General features: G+C 33.0%; 1 protein-coding gene across 2 annotated transcripts in view; it reads left to right on the top strand.

Annotated features, from left to right (window-relative positions):
• The window catches only part of Slit2 (slit guidance ligand 2), a 344,949-nt gene that overhangs the window by 247,958 nt on the left and 73,603 nt on the right, over positions 1-23,388 (top strand). The window contains exons 10-15 of one of the 2 annotated variants that reach the window (XM_047566498.1): positions 10,008-10,079; positions 10,555-10,626; positions 16,746-16,817; positions 19,400-19,543; positions 19,656-19,819; positions 20,789-20,812. In XM_047566498.1, the coding sequence (XP_047422454.1) occupies positions 10,008-10,079; positions 10,555-10,626; positions 16,746-16,817; positions 19,400-19,543; positions 19,656-19,819; positions 20,789-20,812 (548 nt within the window). The remainder of the gene's footprint in view (positions 1-10,007; positions 10,080-10,554; positions 10,627-16,745; positions 16,818-19,399; positions 19,544-19,655; positions 19,820-20,788; positions 20,813-23,388) is intronic. The other variant, XM_047566500.1, reaches the window with a different exon arrangement.

Raw genomic sequence — 23,388 nt, 5'->3', positions numbered from 1 at the left:
TATGTATCAAACTTTCAGGATTAATTCCTACAATAACCTTTAGAGGTGCAAAATTTTGAATACGAGGTGATGGGTTGTCATAAAGCAGATATTTTGTTCTCTTCAATCCAGTTATAGATTTTTCTGTGGCATATCACCATTTTAAGAAGTCTTACAGAAATTCCGTAAATTGTGGGAAATGCTTAGTGAGAAGGTGGATTGTAACAATTTAGCATGTCTTATTTACTCCATGGTGGCTTCTTTCTGGCTGGGAAGTCGCACAGTTTTGCCGGGGGGGTGGGGGGGGGGTCTTTTTGGTTTGTTTTCATTTGTCTGGAAGACTTCAGATTATGAGAAGGGACAGAATGGTAGCAAATTTCTGCCTTGGTTCTGAAGTTTCCAAAGATGCCTTGCAGATTCTCAGAAGTTTTAGTATTTTTATTGGAAATGCAAGTCAAATGGGTAAAATGTAAAGGAAATTCACTTACCCTACTACTCTATTCCAGTAGCAAAGAAGGTTCTTTGAAAGAGAATTCAAATGATGATGATTAACTACTAGCTTTGGGGGTACTTCTATTCTGTTTCTTTACTCTAGATCATCATGTCCATAATTACAAAGAAATGAAAGTAGCAGTGTTTCTCAAATACTCATCTGATTTATAACAATTTATGATACTGAATACAACTTTTAAAACTTCTTGTCCATTTCTATTCAAATACTTCCTCTCATATGTGTTTAGCCCTTTTGCATGCTATTTCTGCATTTACACTTTCCAAAATCTTGACTCCATACTTCTGTTAAACAAGATCGAATTTTCAGTCCACATGTTTAAATGAACAGACTATATACACGTAGGAGGGTGCAGTTTAAATTTGATCAACCTATCTTTAAATAGTTCATTCTGTATTGACTGATTTAAAAGAATTACAAATATGCGGTCAAGTGTGAAGTTTTAATTGTTTAGTATGCACTTAATAAAGTTTCACCTAATTGTACAGCTATCATGCTGTGTAATTAGTTCTTTATTTTAATTATTCAAATTTTTAAAAATAAATTTTAAATGTAAAAATGCTACAGTTTGACTATTTTTTCATAGTTTATGTAAAATAATGACTTTACTATTCAAATAATATTGCTAAGATATTTAAGTAAAGCAAATGATACAATTTTTTTTTTAGGTTTATTGGTAAGAAACAAAAAAACATGGTATAATCTATGATTGCCTGGTTAGTTAGGTTGATAATTTCCAAGTGAAATTGTTTACAATATGAAAAGATTTTTCCCTATAAAAATATTTTAAAAGTTGATGATATGTGCAAAATAAAATAGGTAAAGTTTAAACAGCTTCATAGTAAAGGAAATTAGGGCAAAACTACTTCAGTGCATAGTTATTCTAGTGCACTTCGTTCCTGGAACCTTCGATAGCATTTGGCAGTTTTACAGGATCCTGATACTTTAGTCTTTTCAGATCTACCCATCTAATTGGCTAGCCTAGAGTATGGCTTTGGCTTTACGTTTTCTATTTCACAATATTGTACTTGTCAGATTAACTAATATGAAAACACTCTCAATGTTTATGTTTATTAGAAATATATATAACACTTTTTAAAAAGTCATAATTAACACCTTCTTTATGATAAACATATCTGCAAAAAATTGATCTGTTCATCTTACTTCATTCCTACTGAAACAGAATGTAGAAAGTTGTATTTTCTTTAAAAATTATCAGAAAATGTTTCTTTTTCTGTGCTGTAGAAAATAGTTTGGTTAGTATTTTATGTAAACCTGTCTTCAGAGAAGTAGGAAATTAGAGTTATATTCTGAAATTTTGTTTTGAAATTCTCACAATAGCAGAAACTAGGTAACATTCACTAAGTACAATAAAAGGGCTAAGTTAATTTTCTATTGAATTATATATCAGTTATCATAGAAATATCACTAAATAAATAATCTTAGCATCAAAATAAAATAAAGCTATCATTAATATATATATATGCAAGTCAATATATTTTAGCCTTGATTATGTGCATAGAAAAACAAAATAGCAGGATTTTTTCCAGATATTTTTATGAGATGAGTAGTCATAAAGACATTTTATATAAAATAAACTTTTCACATAAATATTATTCACCATTATTTTTATTCTTTTGTGTTTTTTCATATTATGTTTTCTAAAGTTTTCTTATTGTGATTTCATCATAAGAATCCAGAAAAAGACATAATAATTTAACTTTCTACAGATTGCAGAAAATCAAATTGACTATTAGCATCAAAAAGAGAGCCCTGAAATGTGTTCACACAAAACATACAAGTCTCATTATTATTAGTTATTTATGGCCATACAAAGCCCTACAACTTTGATAATTCCACAATGAAATTTTGTATGAAACATTGTGAGAATTGCTTTTGTAGATTTAATTATACATGTAATTCTATAAACCATAGTTGATTTCACTGAAGTATTTTTGAATTTTTTATCAGAATTCTCAAATTTATATGCATATTTTGAGTAACCTTTAATTGACATTTGAAGAAATAGTAGAATAATCAACTTTAAGAATCTGTATATACCCATTACCTGCAGAGAAACTGTTTTTTATTAGAACTTTGTACTCATGATAAGAAAATTATTTTGTCTTCCTCAACTTATTTATTTATAGCAATTTCCCCAAAAGTTATATATGTAACATAGATGTTATACACACACACACTGATGCTTGCATGCTTTTTTGTTGATTTGCATGATCATATATTCAGAAAGCTATAATGACTTTCTTAAGAGAAAACTATGGGAGACTGAACAAATATTTTGTGATATTTGTTAAGAAGTGAAAATGAGTATAGTGAAGTTATGAATGAATTGGAAGGAAGGACATACAAAAATGATAAAGGCAGAAATTAACATAGAAATGAGTAGAAGTGGAAATTCCAATTAGTTTCTCCTAAAAGGTCCAAAGAGAACTGGCATGATGGTGCAGGTCTGTAATCCCAGCTACTCAGGAACCTGAGGCAGGAGGATCACAAATTCAAGTCCAGCCTCACCAATTCAGTGACCCTGTCTCAAAATGAAAAATAAAAAGGAATGGAGATACAGCTCACTGATAGAGCACCCCTGGCTTCATTCCCCAGTACAAAAAGAAGTATAAAAGAAGAACAAAAGCCCAAAGAGTCTGATGAGTACTATTACAGTAGAAGAAAACCAGGTATAAAAGTAGCATTTTAAAATATATATTTGAATGCCTACTCTTCATCAAAAACCATGAGTGAAAGGACACGGTCTCAATCTTCAAAATGTCATCACTCCAGAAAATTGAAATTTCACACAAACAGATAAGATCTTTAAAACTATGTGATAGGTCATAGAACATAGGTCATGGAACATAGAGAAGGAAAAACCATGCTTTGTCCAGAGGAATCAAGTAACCTTCAAGTTTGAGGATATGTTTTGCAGTCAGAGAAATTGTAACTTTTCAAGGAAAGAGCCTCTGTAAAATTCCAGGAAGGTGAGAGTTGTGTGGGGTTTGGAGGAATTAGAAATTTGCAGGTGCTAAAACATAAAGTGGAAGCCCAATATGGAAGAAGAGTCTGCCCAATGATGTGACATGATGGAAGAATGGATTGAGTAGCATGGTTAGATTCGCTGGTTAGGAAAACCAGTGAAACCTGGGGTGGAGAGGGGATTGGAGGACAGCAGCCACCCAGAATGCCTTAGCCACAGTCTCTACAGGGGATAATGAAAGCAGGCGTGGCAGTAGAAGTGGTGGGAAGTTTTTCCAGAAGGTGATGCTAGCACTAATGCAGTTGATTCCATAAAACATCTACCGGGAAAAAAAAAAAACGCAAACCTCTCAAGTGTAAAATATGAATTGCATAGATTCTGTCCTAAAATGAAGACATCTGGGGTGCAGAGTGTATCTCATTCTCAGAATGAATGAAGTTGTTGTGTATTTTTTAGCATTTATGTTCTAGATTTATGGTTAATCAGCTAGAAAGACTGAATTACTTTAAATGCTACTAGTAATCACAGTATTATCTAGATTTAGGAAATAGAAAATACATAATTTGAAGAATTTGAAGAACTTAGTGCAGGGATGAAAGAGAATGGAGACTGTTGTTTACTCATTGAGTAATAAATACTTTTTAAAAAGTGATAAATGAAAATAATTTACAAATGCTTTAAAAACAAAAACAGTTAACAAATGTGAGACTCAACTTAGTGACTAACTCATAGTAAGTATCCAAAATGTTGCAGTTATTTGTGGAAAAATGAAAACTGAATTGCGTTTTTTCTTTCTTGGATTGATAAAGAAAATTATGTATGAAAACTTTGTGTTATTGACATTTTAAGTCTAGACTCTGTCCTCCTGAATTTGGTGAGTCCATCCTATTGCTCTGTCTAAACATTTTGATTATGCATTTTGAGTATATGTTTGTATTTAAATATGTGTCCGCATGAACACTTGCATGGGAATTTTAACAGAAAGTGTGTCTACCTGTACAATCAAATGCATGTCTGTACATACATGCACACATGTGCACAAACATGCATCCACATGTATTTTTTTCTTGGAGTAAATGTTTAAAGACCAAAAGGGAAAAAAGTCCTCTCTCCTCTATGAAATCGTCATTTGAATTTACACTCAAGGGAGTGTATTCTAGAATGACATCAGAAGAAATAAAAAAGATTAAGGAAATGGATAATTTTCAAGAACAAGTCATCCCTAGATAGGGATAATCAATTAGTGTGGACACAATCCTAAGGTAAAAATGCTAGCTGTATGCAAAGCATGTCCCTCTAGAGACCAATATTCACTCAGCTGTTGAAGATATTTATTGAACTTAAAATGTTGTCGAGACTACTATAAGAAAACAGAAATAATATTCTGGTCTAAAATATGCTGGGTCATTTTATATAGGGACATATGAAGAATTTCAACAACATGCATTTACTGCTAAAGTTGGGAGAAACTTTCCAGAAATATAATGTGCCTACTTTGGAATTATTATAAGTAGGCAAGAGGATCCCTGATGTCAAAGGAATATTGATGTTTCTTCATTTTCAAATGCTGAGCTGATGTTTTCTATGATGAAAATATATTGGCTACACTGAACAAGTTAAGATTCAGAAGCTAGAGTCTTTGCACTTCCCCTCCCCTCACCCCATTAAATTCATGTTCTACTCTCTGGCAGCTGTTTTTGCCATTTATGTTAAAAGCAGATGGAGAAAATGCAAAGAACTGTCAGTTTTATTGCCATGTATAATCAGCATCTGGGCTGTATGTTACAGACACAATCAATCTAAATTCATATTTTACTGGGTTTGAAAAAACTTTCTGAGTTTCTAAGATAGACTTCAAATTATAGAAAGTGTTATTTTTAATCATGTTGATCATAGAAATTAGAAATCATATGTATTGCAATATATGTGCGCACATTTAATATATAGTTATCTTCAAAATTGTGCTCCTAATTGGTTTAAAAATATTGTTTGGAACCATACATATTTATTTCACATTAGAGAGCCAATTGTGAAATAACTTTATTCTTTTATATAAAGTGTGTGTGCGTAATATATGTTGTAGGCTTTTTAATCATATAATGCTGTATATTATATATATTTACATATGAATACACATTCTATGTTTTAATTATTTTACTAGTTTTATGCATGAGAAATAATATATATTTTCTTTACATCTCATGTACTTTTTACCAAAACATTATGGTAAATTCTATTCTTTCCCCCATTTTTCAGAAAGAGAAGCTAAGATACAGAGAAAGAAAATAGCTTTTGTAAGGTCCACAAAGCTAATCAATGACAGGTTCGGAATTAATTTGAGTCTGCATAAGTCCAAAACTTATACTTCTAATTGCTAAAGAAAATAAGGTTAAAAATTTACATGTAAACACATACAAGGCATATGAAAACCTATTAAGGAGCACTATATAAGATTTAACATATAAACTCTATTTTTCACAGTTTGTCAAAATAATTTGATTTGAAAAATGTTGAAAATAATGCATAAGAATTGAATGCTGTGATCTGAGAGTATAACTTAAATAGAAAAATATTGTTTAATATCTTATAATAATTTTTAGAATTAGGGATTTTTTTAATTGCCCACTCATAGTGTATATCTATGGCTTACTGATGTGAGATCTGCTCCACAGTAGAGAATTTTATACACCACAGAGCACATTAGTCCACATATGGATGAATTGGAATTCACTGGTTTGAAAGGTGTACCTGAACATAATTGCTATATTCTCTTGGTCCCCATGATTAAAGCAGAGGAGTATTCCATGATTACCCATTTTCCATAATCTTTGAAATGGAAATAGAAAGTGCTATATTTTACTTTGCTGTTCATCCTTTAGGAACTATAAAAGTTCAAAACTGGTACTATAAAATAGTATTAGTTAAAGAATAAGAGATAAAAATATGTGGATAGGGGAGGGGAAGGACCTATATCACATATATGAGGTTTTTAAAAAATTGTAGCATTTAGAAAACTGCCTTCATTTTCTCATCTCATGGAGCATGTAACTAAAATTTCCTTCTAATTTTTTAAGATCTAGCAGTCATTGCTTTGATTTTATATAGACAGTATACAAATATATTAATAAATAATCATGCGTGTATATATACAATGATAAGATATTTTTGCATTGATAACATAAATTCTGTCAGAGGTTCTGGTCACATTCACATGAAAAAGTCTTCCTTGTAGTATCAGCACATCGAAGTTCCTCTTATTCACTTGCTAAATCTATTTTTACTTTCAAAATCAAAATACTGCATTTTCTCCAAAGAATTGGCATTTGGAAGGCTTTTAATTGTGGGGGGTTTTATCCTCAGCATGCAAATATATCTTAGCCATTATACTATCTGTTTTTGTAATCCTGGAATGCTTTTAATTAGATTCTTCATGGAACAATGGATTCAAATTTGCACTCTCTAAAATTCAGCAGATTCTATGCCATTAAAGCAGAAGATTAGAGGATAACAGAGTTAGCTCTGCTTTTTTTTTTTTTCCTTACTTTAACCTAAAACTCAAATGTTTGTTTATTTTTTATAGTTTGGCTTAAACACTTTCCCCACTGTTATGTTGGGGGACATCATTTGAGATGAGTGTTCTTTACAGTTTATAAAATATACTATAAAGTCCTTGTAATGAAAAAGAAAAATACTTTATCCTAAAATCCTTAAAGTTTATCCTAAAGAAGACACAACAGGCACTTTGCAATGTTTTCAAATTTGTTTGACATCTGTCAGTGGTAATGTATTTCCCTACTTGAGAATCTGTCTCTTGAGAATGAAGTATGCAATTATGTTTTCTCTTAATGGACTGCTGAGACAGTGTAATAAAAAACCAATTAGCTGCTGAGTCAGTTTAAATAACAGTGTAAGTTTTCTTCAAATATTTTTCTGAAAAAGTTTGCAAATAAATAGATTAATAAACAAAAGCAAGCAAATACATTGCACGTGCCATCGCTCTGCTTTCTGTTAGGTACCTTGTAAACGAAGCAATTTTCAACCTAAAGATGAAATCATGGTACATTGCAGTGATATAATACATACAGCATCAATATTTTATGTTTGAAGTATTACTTTTGCATACTATTTTATTATACATTCTCCTTGTCGTATAGCATTTTGAGAATGCATTTTCTAAAAAAAAAACCTGGCCTTACTCATTGTATATATTTTTGTTTTGTTACTTTATTAGGGAAGTTTATCAATAAAATTAATTGTAAGTAAAACAAATTATTGTAACACGTATTTAAGTGCCACTAGAACAATGACTGAATGATCATTATAATTATGCTATGCTCAGAGACTGTAAAATAATAAATTCATTTTAAAATTTCCATGGAGGGTCTCCAGTCATATTAAATGGTGGTATTTGTACTAGCTTGTCCACTTCTGTGAATTCAGGATATTGACATTTAGGAAGTCTCAATGCTGAATGTAGCATTTTGAAAAAAACTTGTATTGAAGACTCCAGCTTTGAAATCTAAGTGAAAAATTAGACTCTTTATTAATAAAATCTCCATGATGGTCTAAATATGTCTGCTTTGATCTCTATGGATTTCCAATTTTATGAGAGACATCAGTTATTTGTAGAGTTAATGAATGAATGAATGACAATTGGTTTTTTTAGATTATTTTCAAGGATCTGAAATGGTATTCATAAAAAAATGTTTGTATGATCAAATTTTATATTGCTTTTAAAGAAATCTACTACTAACAGGTCTTAATTTTTCCTCATTATAGCACTGTATTATTGTGAGCAAATCGTTAACATATTGAGTGAAGTTTCATGGACTGAGATTCAAAGAAAGTTCCTTGGTCAACCATATTCCATCCATAGCTTATGCTATTGTATTTCTATTGATTATGTTTTAAACTTCTTAAAATTTAACTATAATAATGGATCAAGACAAAAAGGCATCTCTTATCCATCTATTCAAAACATACTGATCAATAATGGAATAGTGAAATGATTTAAACACCCTTTGCTGTATTTAAAGCTTTTGGAAAAAAGTCCTCTTTCTAAGATCCAGATAAATAATGCAGATGCCAATTCATATTTTCTTCTTATGATTTGTTTCCTGTCTCTTGAGGTAAATTTTCCCCTTTGGATCTAACAACCTGTCCAGCAGAAAATAAATGCATGTAAAATAATATCTAAATGCACACATAATACACATATATGTGTATATATATATACATATATATGTATCCACATATATTTTTGTTCATGTATATGTAAATATATATTTTAATCCAGGTAGGAAAATACAGTACATGTAAGGTAGTTCAAGAGGAGGATTTAATATGGGGAAAAGGTTCAAGAGTTGTACAAAGGTGACACAGAAAAAAAATTGTTCCAAAGGCTTAAAGACCAAAGAAGGTGGTAGCGTTAACAAGTTAGGAGGTGGACATAGCAGGAGCTAAAATTAAGAGGAAGAGGAGGTGACTGCTGTGAGCATTCTGAGACAGAGTGGTGGAGGAAAGCTCAGGCTTCTGTCTCCCACACTTCAGTCTTCCACCAGTGCTTTCCAGGGACTCGATGTCATGGAAGGTCAGTTGGCCAGTGAACCTGGACGGCGTGGTTCATTGCAGTCAGCTCTAAGGAAACAGCAGAACAGAAGAGGCATAGGGGATGGGAAATGCTTTAAGGATGTTTATATGGGAGGAATGAGGTTAAGAGGAAACATCTTTTGATGAAAATTATTTACCAAGTGGCTTTATGAAATCATCCTGGTGTCTTTCCTACCTAGGTGTGTAAACTCAGCTTCCTCTGATCGAAGGATCATAAAGTAGATGGTACCACAGAGCTATTTTCAAATCTGTAATTTTAGTGTATCATAAAAATTCTTTAGTTGTGTTTCAGTGCACATTGCACCTTGGTTTTTATGTGAATTGTTCACATAATGAATCGACAAGAGTCCAAATTGTCTTACTGAAAATGTCTATAGCATTATGGGTTTAGAATTTAAAATGTTGCATTCTAAGTAGCTTCAAAGTTACTTTTGTGACTAAAACAATTTTCAACCTATAATTTTATATTTTTGTACAAAAGAAAGAGTTGATAAAATTTAATATTCAACAGTAACTTATTTTTTGGTAGAGTTATGATTATCTCTAAAAGTATATCATATATATGATATATATTACTGCATAGTTCTCTTATCTGTATGTTATTAAAATGTACCCCCATGTTAGTTTCTTGAAATTGCTTCCTTTTTTATGTAAAATCCAGGATTACAAAATGATAACCTGTGATGCTTAAAAATTTGAATATTTTTATTACTTTTAAAATTGTCTTATTTTTAATTTTAATCTTGTTCCACATTTAGGAGACAGCAGAAATAATCTTAGTAGTCACTTTTCAGGAAAAAGAAAATATCCCTCATGAAAAGCACTAGCTTTAACTCTTGGCATGAATCCTGCCTCAGCTTGACTTAAACATACCTGAGAATTCATGTTTCGATTAAAAAATGAATTTTTTCATTGCAGACGTTTGGAACAGAACTCAATCAAGGTCATCCCTCCTGGAGCATTCTCACCATATAAAAAGCTTAGAAGAATGTAAGTGGACAATACTCTAGAATACATGCAATTTTTAAAATTACACAGGTCATGACCTTGCGAGGAAATTTAAGTTTGAATATTTGAGAGTTTGGCAACTTAAATATTAAGTAATGTGATCATCTGTTTGTTAATCCTATAATAACATTTTGATCTCTAAACTTTGTGATTTAAAACTCTTTATAATCTAGCATATTGATTTACACTAGTGATGCGGTCAGGATAGTAAGCAAATTTTCAGATGCTTTATTGTCAAAACAAGAGATGGAATCTATAATGACAATTTAAGCAAATAGGGGATAGTTAGAAAGGGTGATTTGTCATTGAATTCAGAATTCTTCTGGTTTTATATTGAAAATTTGATACATGCCCTGATAGGTGCAAAACCAACATACAAAAGCCATTAATACCCTTCTCTTACAGCAAACCTCATTGACATCTGTTTAATTTAACCTAACCTTATTTTTGATCTTAGTGACCTGAGCAATAATCAGATCTCTGAACTTGCACCTGATTCTTTCCAAGGACTGCGTTCTCTGAATTCACTGTAAGTATCGATGACTTCCTTGAGAGAAGCAAAATTCACAACAGAGTGGTCACACTTTTTAAATTTAGGCTTAAGAAAAAATACTGTCTTAAATTTGTGTGATGAATTATTAATTATTAATAATATTATTTCACTTAGCATGATATTCTTCATGCTGATGCTAATTCACAATGTGGGGGGATAGGGAAGAATAGAGTTACTTTAGATTAGGTAGAGGTGAGAGAAGGGAGGGGAGGGGCTAAGGATAGTAAAACAAATCAGACATTATTACCCTATGTACATACATAACTGTATGACCGGTGGGATTCTACATCATGTATAGGCAGAACAATGAGAAATTATACTCCATTTTAAGTGATGTATCAAAGTTCATTCTACTGTTATGTATAACAAACAAATTTTTAAAATTTTTGAATCATAATAAAAATAATTAAAAAATATTATTGTTAATACTTCATCATTTTCATGGAGAACTGCTACCTGTCACTAAAATTAACCCATTTTTAGGGGTAACTTATGGTTTGATAATTTGCTAACAAAACAAGAGTAGAGAGCTCTTTTTTTGGACAACTTTATTCTCTCAGAAAGAAAGTGGGGGAAGATTATTTTGAATGAATATTTTTGATCTCTGAACCTATAGGCTCTTAGTCTCTGTGCCTGGGATAGTGCCCCTTTTAGATGATGCTGGGTGGACTTGCTGAGAACAGGGGTGATGACCAGAGAGAACTGCCCTCCTCTCCTGCTGAATTACCTTCAGATCTCCCTGAAAGAACAAAGATAAGAAAGGTTGAGACCTTGTTACTATCAAGAGGACTTTTGGGGAGATAACCATGTAAACTAAAGATGTTCTAAAATAAATTCGTCAAGATTGCTACTCCTTCAAACTTGTAAAAACTTATCAGAAGTCCAGCAAGTAAAACATCCTTTATATCAAAATTTAGTCTCCAAGTGGAGGCTGGCTTGCTTTCTGTTGTTAGGTACATGCTTAAAGAAGGGTTCTCACTGATGAATCTTACTGCCAACCTGTTTGGAATTTCAGAAGTCAGGGGCACCCAGGGACAATGCCACAACACATATGTGCAAGACACAGATGAACACCTGGAGTTAGTGCAACATTTTCCTTTCTCTGTCAGCAAGGGGAGAGCTAGACAGGCTCCGCTGGACACATGGGTGTTCAGGTGGCTATGTTGTTCGGCTCAGAAGGCTGTAGTTTTCTTTGAAAAAAGAAAATGGAAAACTTTTGCTTTCCCTGTAGTAACTGCTCAGGTTCATTTGTTCCTTTCTTTGACTTTGGGGGGTTTGCCTAGAGGAAGCCCAAGACAAGAGGAAGAGTTGTTGGTAGAAAATGCAGAGTGTAGTCATGTACTGCTTCCAGGGTGGGCTGGCAGGTTCTTAAATTAAAAAAAAATTAATTATAAAACTCAAATAGTCAATTTGTCCAAAGAGAACTGTGTACCCAGTAAGCAATACTACTTCCAACCCTGTGGAAGGACAGAATAAAGTCAAATCTCTGTTCCTTCAAATATATGTACTTCAAAAACAACTACTAAATGTCAAGAAGGAGACTAACCAGTGGAGAACTTATTTCTATCTGCTTTCTTGCAGAGTTTACTCCTAAACTTTATTGCCTTAATAATATTTCCTCTTTTTACGTTTTTTAGCCCCTTGAAAACTATCACAGTTCATTATTGTCTCTTCATAAACTAGCTCCTAAATTCTTCAGGGGTCTTGTGCAAGACTTGATTGCTATATTTACATTTCCGACAGTCTTTTTCTGGATTGGTGTGAAGAGTCCTCACGAGTGTGTTGCATTTCATTGCCTGTGCTTCAATGAAAATGGAAATATAATGTTTTAATTTTGCCTTCTGCTTTCTTTTTACTGTAGTCTTTTAAAGTTACTTAATATTATAATTCTCAAACACATATATCATTGTTTGTAATTTATTAAGTACAGCACTATAATTTTTAATTTTTTGTTGGCACACTGTAATTATACATGATACTGGATTTCATAATGCCATACTCAAACAGGCACATAACGTAATTTGACCAAGCTCATTTCCCAGTACCTTCCCTTTCCCTTTCCTCCTTTCTCCCCCTGGTCTGTTTGCTGTTTGCTCTACTCTACTGAATCTCCCTTCTGTTATTGTTTTTATTATTATTAGTGCATTATAATTATAATTATATGTAAATATATTCAGGATACATGGACGTAGCATGGTATGGTAGATTTTGTTACTTCCTCATGTTCTCCTCTTTCCCCCCGTTCCACTACTCTATTGGTCTCCTTTGAATTTTCCTAAGATCCCTTTTTTCATTGCTTTTTGTTTGTTTGTTTGTTTTCCCTCTAGCTTCCACATATGAGAGAAAACATTCAACCTTTGACTCTCTGAGTCTGGTTTATTTCCCTTAGCATGATGTCCTCCAGTTTTGTTGTCATTTACCAGCAAATGACATAATTTCATTCTTGTTTATGGATGCATTAAAAAAATCATTATATGTATATATATGCCACATTTTCTTTATTCATTCGTCTATTGACAGGCATCTAGTCTGGTTCCATAACTTAACTGTTGTGAATTTTGCTGTTACGAACATTGGTATGCATATATCCCTACAGTGTGCTGATTTTGGTTCTTTTGAATAAATACCAATGGGTGGGGTAGTAGGGTCAAGTGTGGGCTCTGTTCCTATGTTTCTGAGGAATCTCGAATCAGACCATAATACCTTTTTCATGAAAACCATCTGATAGGTTTCTACGTTGGACATTTTTTCTCTTCGGTAGGAGTTCTGTCTTCTGCCAGTTTTCAACAAAGGCAGGAGAATACAGACAGGACAGGAACGGTTGCTGTCTCCTGCTGCCATCATGTTTAAACATGAGCGTTAATCTCAGACTAGCATTCTTGACTTTCCTTCTTATAGCAGCTACAAGAGCAGCCCTAAGATTTCCCTATTGTTCCAAAAAACCATAAAAAAACCTCTATCAGCATAATTGTACCTTGTAGGTAGTTACTTAATATCAGCCATGTATAAGGAAACTAGAGAAGCTACCCATGTGTTATTCTTTGTATGTGGATGATATTATCCAAATCCCTCCTCTGTTATTTTCTTTTCAATTGAATTCATTTGTATCTTTCAATTTCTTTTTTAATTTTCTTTCCCTCTTTAAACTGTAGTACAGAGTCTCACTGGTCTTCTTGCAGTTCATATCTTTGTGTGATGGCATGTCTTTCCTTCATTATTACAAATTTTGGTTCCATTTCCTTTTCTGTCATCTGTTTTCCCTGTCCTGGTCTTTGGATTTTTGAGATTTTTGACTCATTATCCTTGCTGTCATAAATTTGATTCTATTACCGGAGGGGGTAGGAATATTCCTATACCTTTTTTTCTTGTAGAGAAATCTCTTTCCCTTCACATTTAGTATTTTTACTATAATATTTTTTATGGTTGATAGGTCATATAGTGATGGCATCTATACATTACATTTCCTGCATCCTTAGGTAATTTTCTTCTCTTTTTCTCAATTAACTTATTTTGTCTCATTAACAATGATTTTTTATTAGTTTTTAAGAAAACAATGATTTATTGGAAAACAAATTTCATGATATATATGACATCCTCCCACCAATCCTCCTTTCATGCTCTTTCAACCCACTTTAGAAGAAAAAGACCCAAAGCAACAACCTACTAAAATAATCATCCCTTGATTTTTATGCAATCTCCCACAATTTGTATACACCTTTCTTTTTTTTAAATCTCAACAGATTCAGTATATGAAACCTAGTATTTAAAACTGCTCGTTTGGATTGCCTTTTAAAGCCACCCCTTATTCATCTCAATCATATCAGTACCTCCTGCATGAATAAATGATGGATATTCAAAAATCATAGCTGGATTCAATTTAATTGGGCACCAAATTTAAAACTTAGCAAAGCTGCTGGCACATATAAGAGCATGGTGTATACTGTGGAGAGAGTTGAAGAAATGGCATTGAGAATCGAAAGTCCTGATTGGTGTCATCTCAGTCTGCTTATTTGTGTCCCCTACTGCCATCTCTGATCTTATTCTTGACCTCAAGATATATATTTGTTCATGCTTTTTTTCTTAAATCCTTTTCCACCTTGTCCTTAACAACATAGAATTCTCTCTCTTGTTCTTCTATTTTCTTTAAATTGTTTTTTTTTCTCTAATTGATTTATCTTCCTAAAAAAATCTATATTCTATACAAATAAAATTTTATGTTGCACTGCATAGCTGTAACGCTGGAATCTGAACAAATGGACTCTTTACACTACATGGCACTGGCTTCATTCATTCCCTTGAGTTTTCTTCATATTTTGTAATATATCCCACCTCTCTGACATCTTAAAAGGGGAACAGAATTTCCCTCTCTCTAGACATCCTTCTCATATTGTTATTTTTCTCCTTCAGACAGAAATCATGTACTGCTGCCAGACATATTAATTATTTAGAATTTGATTTCAGCTTTTTTCTTCATGTATTATAGCACCCACTTTTCTTCTTTTCCTAAGGAATATCTTTCTGATTTTCAAACTAATATATGTTTATTGTAGAGGGTATAAAAATATAGAAAAATCATATAGATTCAAATTCATATCATCTCTTGATGGCAAAGAACTTTTTTCTCTGTATACACATATATATTCATTGAGCAAAATTAATATAACACTGTATCATACTATTTTGTTGTTGTTGGCATTTATCTTTTTTCTATACTGTGGATTGAACCCAGTGGTGTTCTATCACTGAGCTATCTCACTGAGTACCTAGTGCCTACTAAATTCTATGATTCTTAGACAGGATCTCACTATCTTGTCAAGGCTGATCTCACACTTATGATCCTCAGTCTCCTCAGTAGCTGGAATTACAGGTGTGCATCACTGTGCTTGGCTAATACTTTGTTTCTGGAATTTTACCTGATATATCATAAGCATTTTCATGTCTCTAAATATCCTTCAAACTTTGTTTTTGTTTTTTTAATCATTGTGAACTGTATTTCACAAATCCGAATTTGGGAATTTTGGACATTTCATCTGTGTTTAATTTTTCACTGTTACAAATTATGTGATGATTAACATTTTTGTACCTTTTATGTTATCTCCGTTTACTTTCTAACATTGAACTCCTAAGATTTACTAAGTTAAAATTTATGTAAGCGTCATTATGGTTTTTGATGTGTGTGGCCAAAATGTTTCCTCAAAATATGGTATCTTTCTTCTTCTACACACTTCTGATATCCCTACTTGGTGGCCAGGAGGACCGCTGTGCAGAGTACTTTCCATTAATTTGTTATTGAAACCCCCTCATTTCACTTCTCTTGGTTAGTTTACTCCTTGATTTGCTTCTCTGCTCATGTGTCATCATTTCACTGGTCAGTTCAGTGTGAGGACCTCTCTGTAGGCTGAAGCCTGCGCTAGGTACCAGGGATACTGAGGTGGTTGCCATGTTCTCCTCCCTTAATGGCTGCACTTAGTGTCTGATCAGAAGTGGGTCCCGTGACAATGCATTCTGGTTCATATCTCTTTGGGGAATATATATTTCAAAAGTTCTCCTAAATCTATATTCACAATCACTGTCTTCACAAATCTTACATTTCGCCACCGTACAATTTATATACTTAAAAAGAAAAGCCCTACTTTTTTTGAGGTTACTTCTCATTCTTTACCAATATCATGAGTCCCAAACATCCCATTAATGAGCAGTGGATTTTACATTTAATGTTTATCTATATTTTACATACTGTATCTCATTACACATGAATGATGTATGTGTGTGTATGTGTGTGTGTGTGTGTGTGTGTGTGCGCGTTGTATAGAAACACATGACATTTAACAGCAGACATTTATATAGAAGGGCAATTAAATTATGAATTTTATTAATTTTTGTTAATCTTTGTTTTTCTGTTTTCCAAATTTTGAACAGTCATCATACATATGAACTATAACCAAGGAAAAAAATATTTGCAAGTCAAGATTTTATTCAACTGTCATGCTGACTGCCTACTAACCCCCCCTGTATTTGAATACATATGTATTAGATACACTTGTGATGTTTATTTGGTTTCTGATTTTTTTTCATTTAATACTTTTTTTTTTCAGTGTTCTCTATGGAAATAAAATCACAGAACTCCCAAAAAGTTTATTTGAAGGACTCTTTTCCTTACAGCTACTGTAAGTATTTGATTGTTCTGGATCTGTCGAACCAAATATTACATTTTGTTAGTTTACCATCTGTTCTCATGGAAGCTTCAGAAAAATTTGACCCATAAAGCTGTAGCTTAATGACATAGAAAAGGTCAGTCTATTAGAGCTAACATTAATAATGATTGTTTACTGGAAAACACAACTGTTTTGAATGGTCCCCAAACCTTTCTCTCCACAGAGTCATGAACATATACATCCTGGTTGTTCTCTTATGCAATGCTTGTATAAATCCTCTGCTTGTGAAACATCTCTGTTTTGTTATAACCAATAGTGGAAATAAGGGAGATACGTTAATACTCTTGTCAACCATTGTCTAAAGAATCTAACAAGAGTGCTAGAATAACTTCTCCAAATACCAGATTTTATATACTGAGTCAGTATCCTCAAACTAATCTTTACTGAATTGTGTGTAATTCCTCAATGGTATCCTTAAACACCACATTTCTTACTCAATAGCTACTGTTCATTTGACCTAAGAAAAGAACTCACTATACATATTTATAGGAACCAGATTTGACTTCATGTACTGTCTGACCATAAGAAAAGTAAAATTGGAAGAAAAAAATTACCAAAACAGTGTTGAGTCATCAAATTCTGTTAAACACTTATAGAGTAACTCATTTGGGGAAGACTCTTACCTAGAGACTTTGGATACAAAGATAAGTAGATATACATTTTTCTCTTACCTGGTTCACAGTCAGTCTTCCTTAAAACTCTTAATTTAGTTTAGAGTTTTATTTTCTCTTTGGTGAGTGTCATTTGTTGTCATTAATTTAGTAAACAATTATTTCTAATTGCACAATCTTCCCAAATGTAAATCTTATTCCTAATTTGATAAAAATATGCTCATAACTATATCCTATTACCTATGTCTTAAACTTTTCTCATCATTATGCAGGTTTGTATATAACAACCTAGTCTTTATCTCCACCTCCCTCCCTCTCTCTCTCTCTCTCTCATACACACACACACACACACACACACACAGAATCAAATGTTAACTAGATGATATGTAACCTTAACTATGTTTAGTGTTCTTTTGTCTCTTCACCCCCAATTCTCACCCTCTTTTTCTTACAGTTAATCACTGAGTAATGATAAATACTGATCTTGTGACCTGATGACTTTATTTGGGTTTTTAATTTCGTTTTTGAAATATTTTTTGCAATAAAATGATCAAATATTGTGTTTGATTTGATAGAATAATTCTATTCCCACTATAGGTATCTTTATACATTGATATAGTATGACATTGTAGCCAAATATTGTCTACTAGTTGCCTCTCTGTTATTGTGCATTTTTCTTTTTTTTTTTAATTTTTTGCTATTGTAGATGAACACGAGACCTTCATTTTATCTATTTTCATGTGGTGCTGAGGATCAAACCCAGTGCCTCACACATGCTAGGCAAGCACTGTACCACTGAGCCCCAGCCCCAGTCTGATTGTGCATTTTTCTAGAATATTCTCTATGCCCCTTCTCTCAACTGCTCTTATTATCACTGCCCTATATGCCTCCCACACTTAAAGTGCTACCTTCTTTTTCTTTCCAAATATACTTACTGGTAGTTAGTATAACAGATATATTAATAAAATGTGGGCATCTATTTGTAGAATATTATTTGTAAAACCACCTTTATAATGTGACATCTCTAGATTAAGACCCTTTCTTAAGACTACCAGAATCAAAAAGGGTGGCGTGATTGTCTCTTTACAGTTAGCTCAGAACTTGGTGAAGTTGAGTGTTTCAGCTTTGAAGAGATGAGATTTTAGGAGAAGGGACAGGTCAATGAAAGATACTGTTTTCTGATATAATTTTCCTATTCCTTGGGCCATATTGATTTAAAATGAGTACAAATTGCCCATAACAGCATCTTCTTTCAGCTTCTGCTCCCTGCTATTTTCTTGTCTTCAAGTTTTTTTCTAACTCCTTAATTCTGTTAGCTTGTGAATTGAGAAACACTTCCAGCATTACTTATATCATGGACTGGAATGGAGAGTATGGGGTTCATCAAACCTTACCTCAAACCTTTCCTCCAGGGTTGTTAGCAAAGTATTAAATGTATCACAGAGAAGTCCAAAATCAGCTACTGTTGGGGGACCAAAGAGCAAACAGGATCACTTTTATTGGGAGCCAATAGGAAGCTGTTTCATGGTTCCAAGAGATAGCTGCTATTCTGAATTAGACTTGACTATTTCACAGAGCAGCTTGAGGGACTAATAATGTTCTAAGAAACTTTTATGTTGTTCCTGACAACAGGTGTCCTTGACACTTCCCTGTGTCTGTTGTTCTATCTCAGCATCATCCTTAGGTATCCTTAATGAGATTTGTTGAATGCAGGTCTAAGTACCACTAGATTTAGGTTCGTTTAACCACGTGAATTTTGCTGTCTCCACTAAACTACACATCCCTAGCCTGTGATGCCTGAATTGTTATTAAAGTTAAAATGTTAGTTTTTGTACTTCTTGATTGGGTTTTCTCAAGGACAGAGTCTTGCAGGTGAGTTAGTGAGATGCTACACTTTAATTCTGCAACTATTTGATCAAACAGATTATTGAATGCCAACAAGATAAACTGCCTTCGGGTAGATGCTTTTCAGGATCTCCACAACTTGAACCTTCTCTCCTTGTATGACAACAAGCTTCAGACCATTGCCAAGGGGACCTTCTCACCTCTCCGGGCCATTCAAACTATGTATGTAGATATGATTTGCATCAAATTCAATGACCACTGTTTTCACTCTGAATGTGAGAGTGGAGTCCAATCCAAGTCATGTGTAAAACTCTTCTGTCTTTGTTCCTGAAAGGCATTTGGCCCAGAACCCCTTTATTTGTGACTGCCATCTCAAGTGGCTGGCGGATTATCTCCATACCAACCCGATTGAGACCAGTGGTGCCCGCTGTACCAGCCCCCGCCGCCTGGCAAACAAAAGGATTGGACAGATCAAAAGCAAGAAATTCCGTTGTTCAGGTAATTTATTGACATCTCTCTTGTGGCCAAAAACAGTGGTTATATGAGACCTACTGAAAGCAGTCAGCCTTTGGATGGGTCCCAAACAATCATAGAATCATATTTCTTTTTCTTCTGCCCATGAAGATAAAGAGCACAAGAAATGTAGACCCAACTTGTAGAGTACAAATTCGCTTGTATGTAACATTTTAAACACTCTATCTAGCAAAAGAAATAGGCTATCAGCCAAGTTCAAAAGATGCCTGGATATTTCATACTGGGTACTTGGGATTCAAACATAACAAGGGCCATTTAGTTACTTGAAATGCCTTTAAAATATGTTAAGTCTTGTGTTTGTTGTACTGTTCTCTGTTGGCCAATTTCAAGTAATCAATCATGTTTTCATTTCTTCAGAAAATGAACTGAGACTTGGTGACATGATTTGCTGAGGCTCAGAAGCAGGGGCAAAAACCCTCCTGATCCCTCGCCTCTCCTAATGCACTTGCTCATTTTGCATTCCCTTATTTTGAGTAGAACTGTGAAGAGAGATTTTTATCCAAAAGATTTTTTTTAACCTTTTGGCAATACTGAATTTATCTACAAAAGCTAAATATAAATGTATTGAATTGCTATTAAATAGAGAGCTCACTTCATTGGAATGCACTATTTCCTTTAATCTTATTTATATTTTGATGATAGAACAAATTCTCTATGTTTTTATAGTATGCTGCCTAACTCTTCCAGGTGCATTCACATTCGGTAGTTAATTCATACTAAACACTAATATCAAAATGAGATTGGTTATTGTCCATGATCATAGATGCCTTTATTATTCACTGTACATTATTGTATTCCAGCTGCTGCTGTGAATATATATTTTCATTTAGTAATCAATAGTAACTTTAGTCCATTCTTAATCTAATATAACTCATATCTCTGCTTGCTGACATTCAGGTGCATCTTCTATTTTTTTTCTCTTTTTTTATTTAGCTAAAGAACAGTATTTCATTCCAGGTAGGTTTTGCTCGGTGGTAGGACTAACCGCAGACACCCTTTCCTCACTTTACGAAATAGCTTCTAAAACTTTGATATGCATGCTTTTGAAACTACAGTGAATACTCTGTAGGTAGATTGACTTATGCATAGATCACTTGTAGCTGTTTCCTGAAAACCTGACCTTTGCATGCAGCTTCTGATGTTAAACATATTTATTATTAAACTCCCTCCTTTTTTTTCCTCTCCCTTTCACTTTGGCACATTATCTACAATTTCACACAGTAGCTAAAATGTTTGAACCTATGGCTTTCTACTTAAATCATTTTTTCTCCTTACATTGTATACCTGATCTTTCAACCTGTTTTTAAAATATAGCTTACTGAGCTAGTTTTAAAGACAGGGGCCTTCTATTGTCAAAGAGCTATTTCTACATGAAATCAGTTATAAACATGCAGTATTGCATTTTCAATAGGAGTCTTACTTTTTAAAACTTTTTATGTAAAAAAGAATAATTCTTTTCCTACTTTTGCTTCACTTTTTATATGAAAATAGCAACTCATGCTGAGTTATGTGACTCATTCCTTATACTAGTTTGTGACTTTACAATATTTCAAATCTGGAGTTATAATATAACTCCATAAAAAAGATTACTGATGTCCATCATGAAAGCATTAGAAGTTCATGGGCACTGATGCCTTGAATAATTTAGGCAAATTGATAAAGTGTTTCTAAGAAAAGTAATTGCAATGTGTTATCACTTCAATCTTAACATTGCTAAGACTGATGATTCTAGAGTTAGCTCTTTAGACTATGTTCCTTTACTTATTTTTTCCTTGCCTGCCAATTATATAAAATGCCTCTTGACTTGGTTGTTTTAAAATATTATATAAAAAATATGTTAAGTATCGATTTGTTACATTCACCATCTCCTGGGTATATTCTAGACTATAATATGTTTTAAAAACTATAAATAAAAAATATATCTACAGAATCAGTGTTCAAAATCATATTTACTTTCTTAAGAAGAGTTCTGGGTTTGGTCTCTATGTTAAAGAAATGTATTTTTGCTATTATTGAATTATAATTTAAATAATTTCACATATTTAATCTATTTAGTTATATTACTAAATTTGAATAATCAAGTAATATTCTACATATTATATTTGGCTACATCAGAGTAACTTGCTGAAATGAATGGTTCATTGACCTTCATTGGCAAAAACATTATTATTTTGACCTAATTATTAAGTGGAAAGTCATCTGATAGCTATTACTTAAGTGGAAAAAAGTCACATTTTAAATACCAGACCACCCATAGGATAATACTTAAATATGATTTAAATCCAAAAATTATAGCAGTTACTGTAATTGTTACCAAATTATTCAAATTCTGTTTGAGCATATTTTATTAAAAATTTAGAAATTAGTATTTCTGTTTTACCAAATAGAGAACAAAGGTCAAATTGTTTCCATAATTGTGATACAGTTTTTTCCTCTTACTGGCAGAAAAGAACCAAGACAGGATTTATAAAACATCTTTTATATATGCTTATCATGTCTTAACTTTCAATTTCTGATAATTAAATTTATATTAATTAAAATAAGAATTATAGAAGCCAGGACACAAAAGGATTCTTTGGGCCTCCTTTACAAGTTTTTTTTTTTTTCCCAAACTTTTAATTAAAATTTGAGTCTACCTAATGAACTATCATAAAACAAATATTCTTGCCATGGCATTGACTACAGATTATTTGAAGTATATTCAGTGAACCTGTCACTTAGACTTTGTTATCAATATGCCCTTATTTCACTTTGGACTAAGGTCAAAGGCACAATAAAACAGATCCTCAATAAACACTATGGCATTAATCGCCAAAGGTAGTGTACCTATCATATTTGGTATTGCACATTTCCAATGAGATTCCGATTCCATTCCTGCTAAGTGAACATTATTTAGAAGTTGAAAAGGTCATTTCAAAGCATGTAAGCTACAACCTTAAGATTAATTCAAATGTTCTAATGATAGTCCTTGAGGATCTCTGCAATCAATTTCTCATTCACTTTTGTATGCATACTTGCCTGCTGCCATTCTACATAGCATCCTCCATATCACAGTGATAACTCCAAAGAACATCTCTCAGAGAGAGTTCATCCTTTAAAGGAATCGACAAGAACTTGTACTGTGCATCTTTTATGCCATTGCTTTTCCTGTAAAGTCATCATGCTTCAAAAAATTATTAATTTTACAAAGCATGACAAATCTCATAACACCATGCTATTCCCCTATAGTTGCTATGGTAAAGAATGGACGCAGGGAGCATAGTGGGATATATATGTCTGTTAACCTTAATTGGGATTATTCTGTCTTTCTTTCCTTCTTGGTGATCTTTACTTTTGCAGGAATTCACCATTTGGGCTGTAAGTAAAAGTGTCTGATCTGAAACATAATGTCCTCCCTTTTCAATCCTGATGTATCTTCTTCTAGTCTTGGTCTTTTTGCGCCTATTTTTTTCAAGAAGAAACCACAGATCTTTTGAGCTTCTCTGTTGTCCTTGTAGCTCACCTTCAACTTCTTCCTGGACCTTGTTCCTGAA

This window comes from Sciurus carolinensis, chromosome 10 (assembly GCF_902686445.1).
Source record: "Sciurus carolinensis chromosome 10, mSciCar1.2, whole genome shotgun sequence".
Classification (NCBI taxonomy): Eukaryota; Metazoa; Chordata; class Mammalia; order Rodentia; family Sciuridae; genus Sciurus; species Sciurus carolinensis.
Note: the sequence above shows the minus strand (reverse complement) of the source record. Positions and strands in the feature narration are given on the sequence as shown.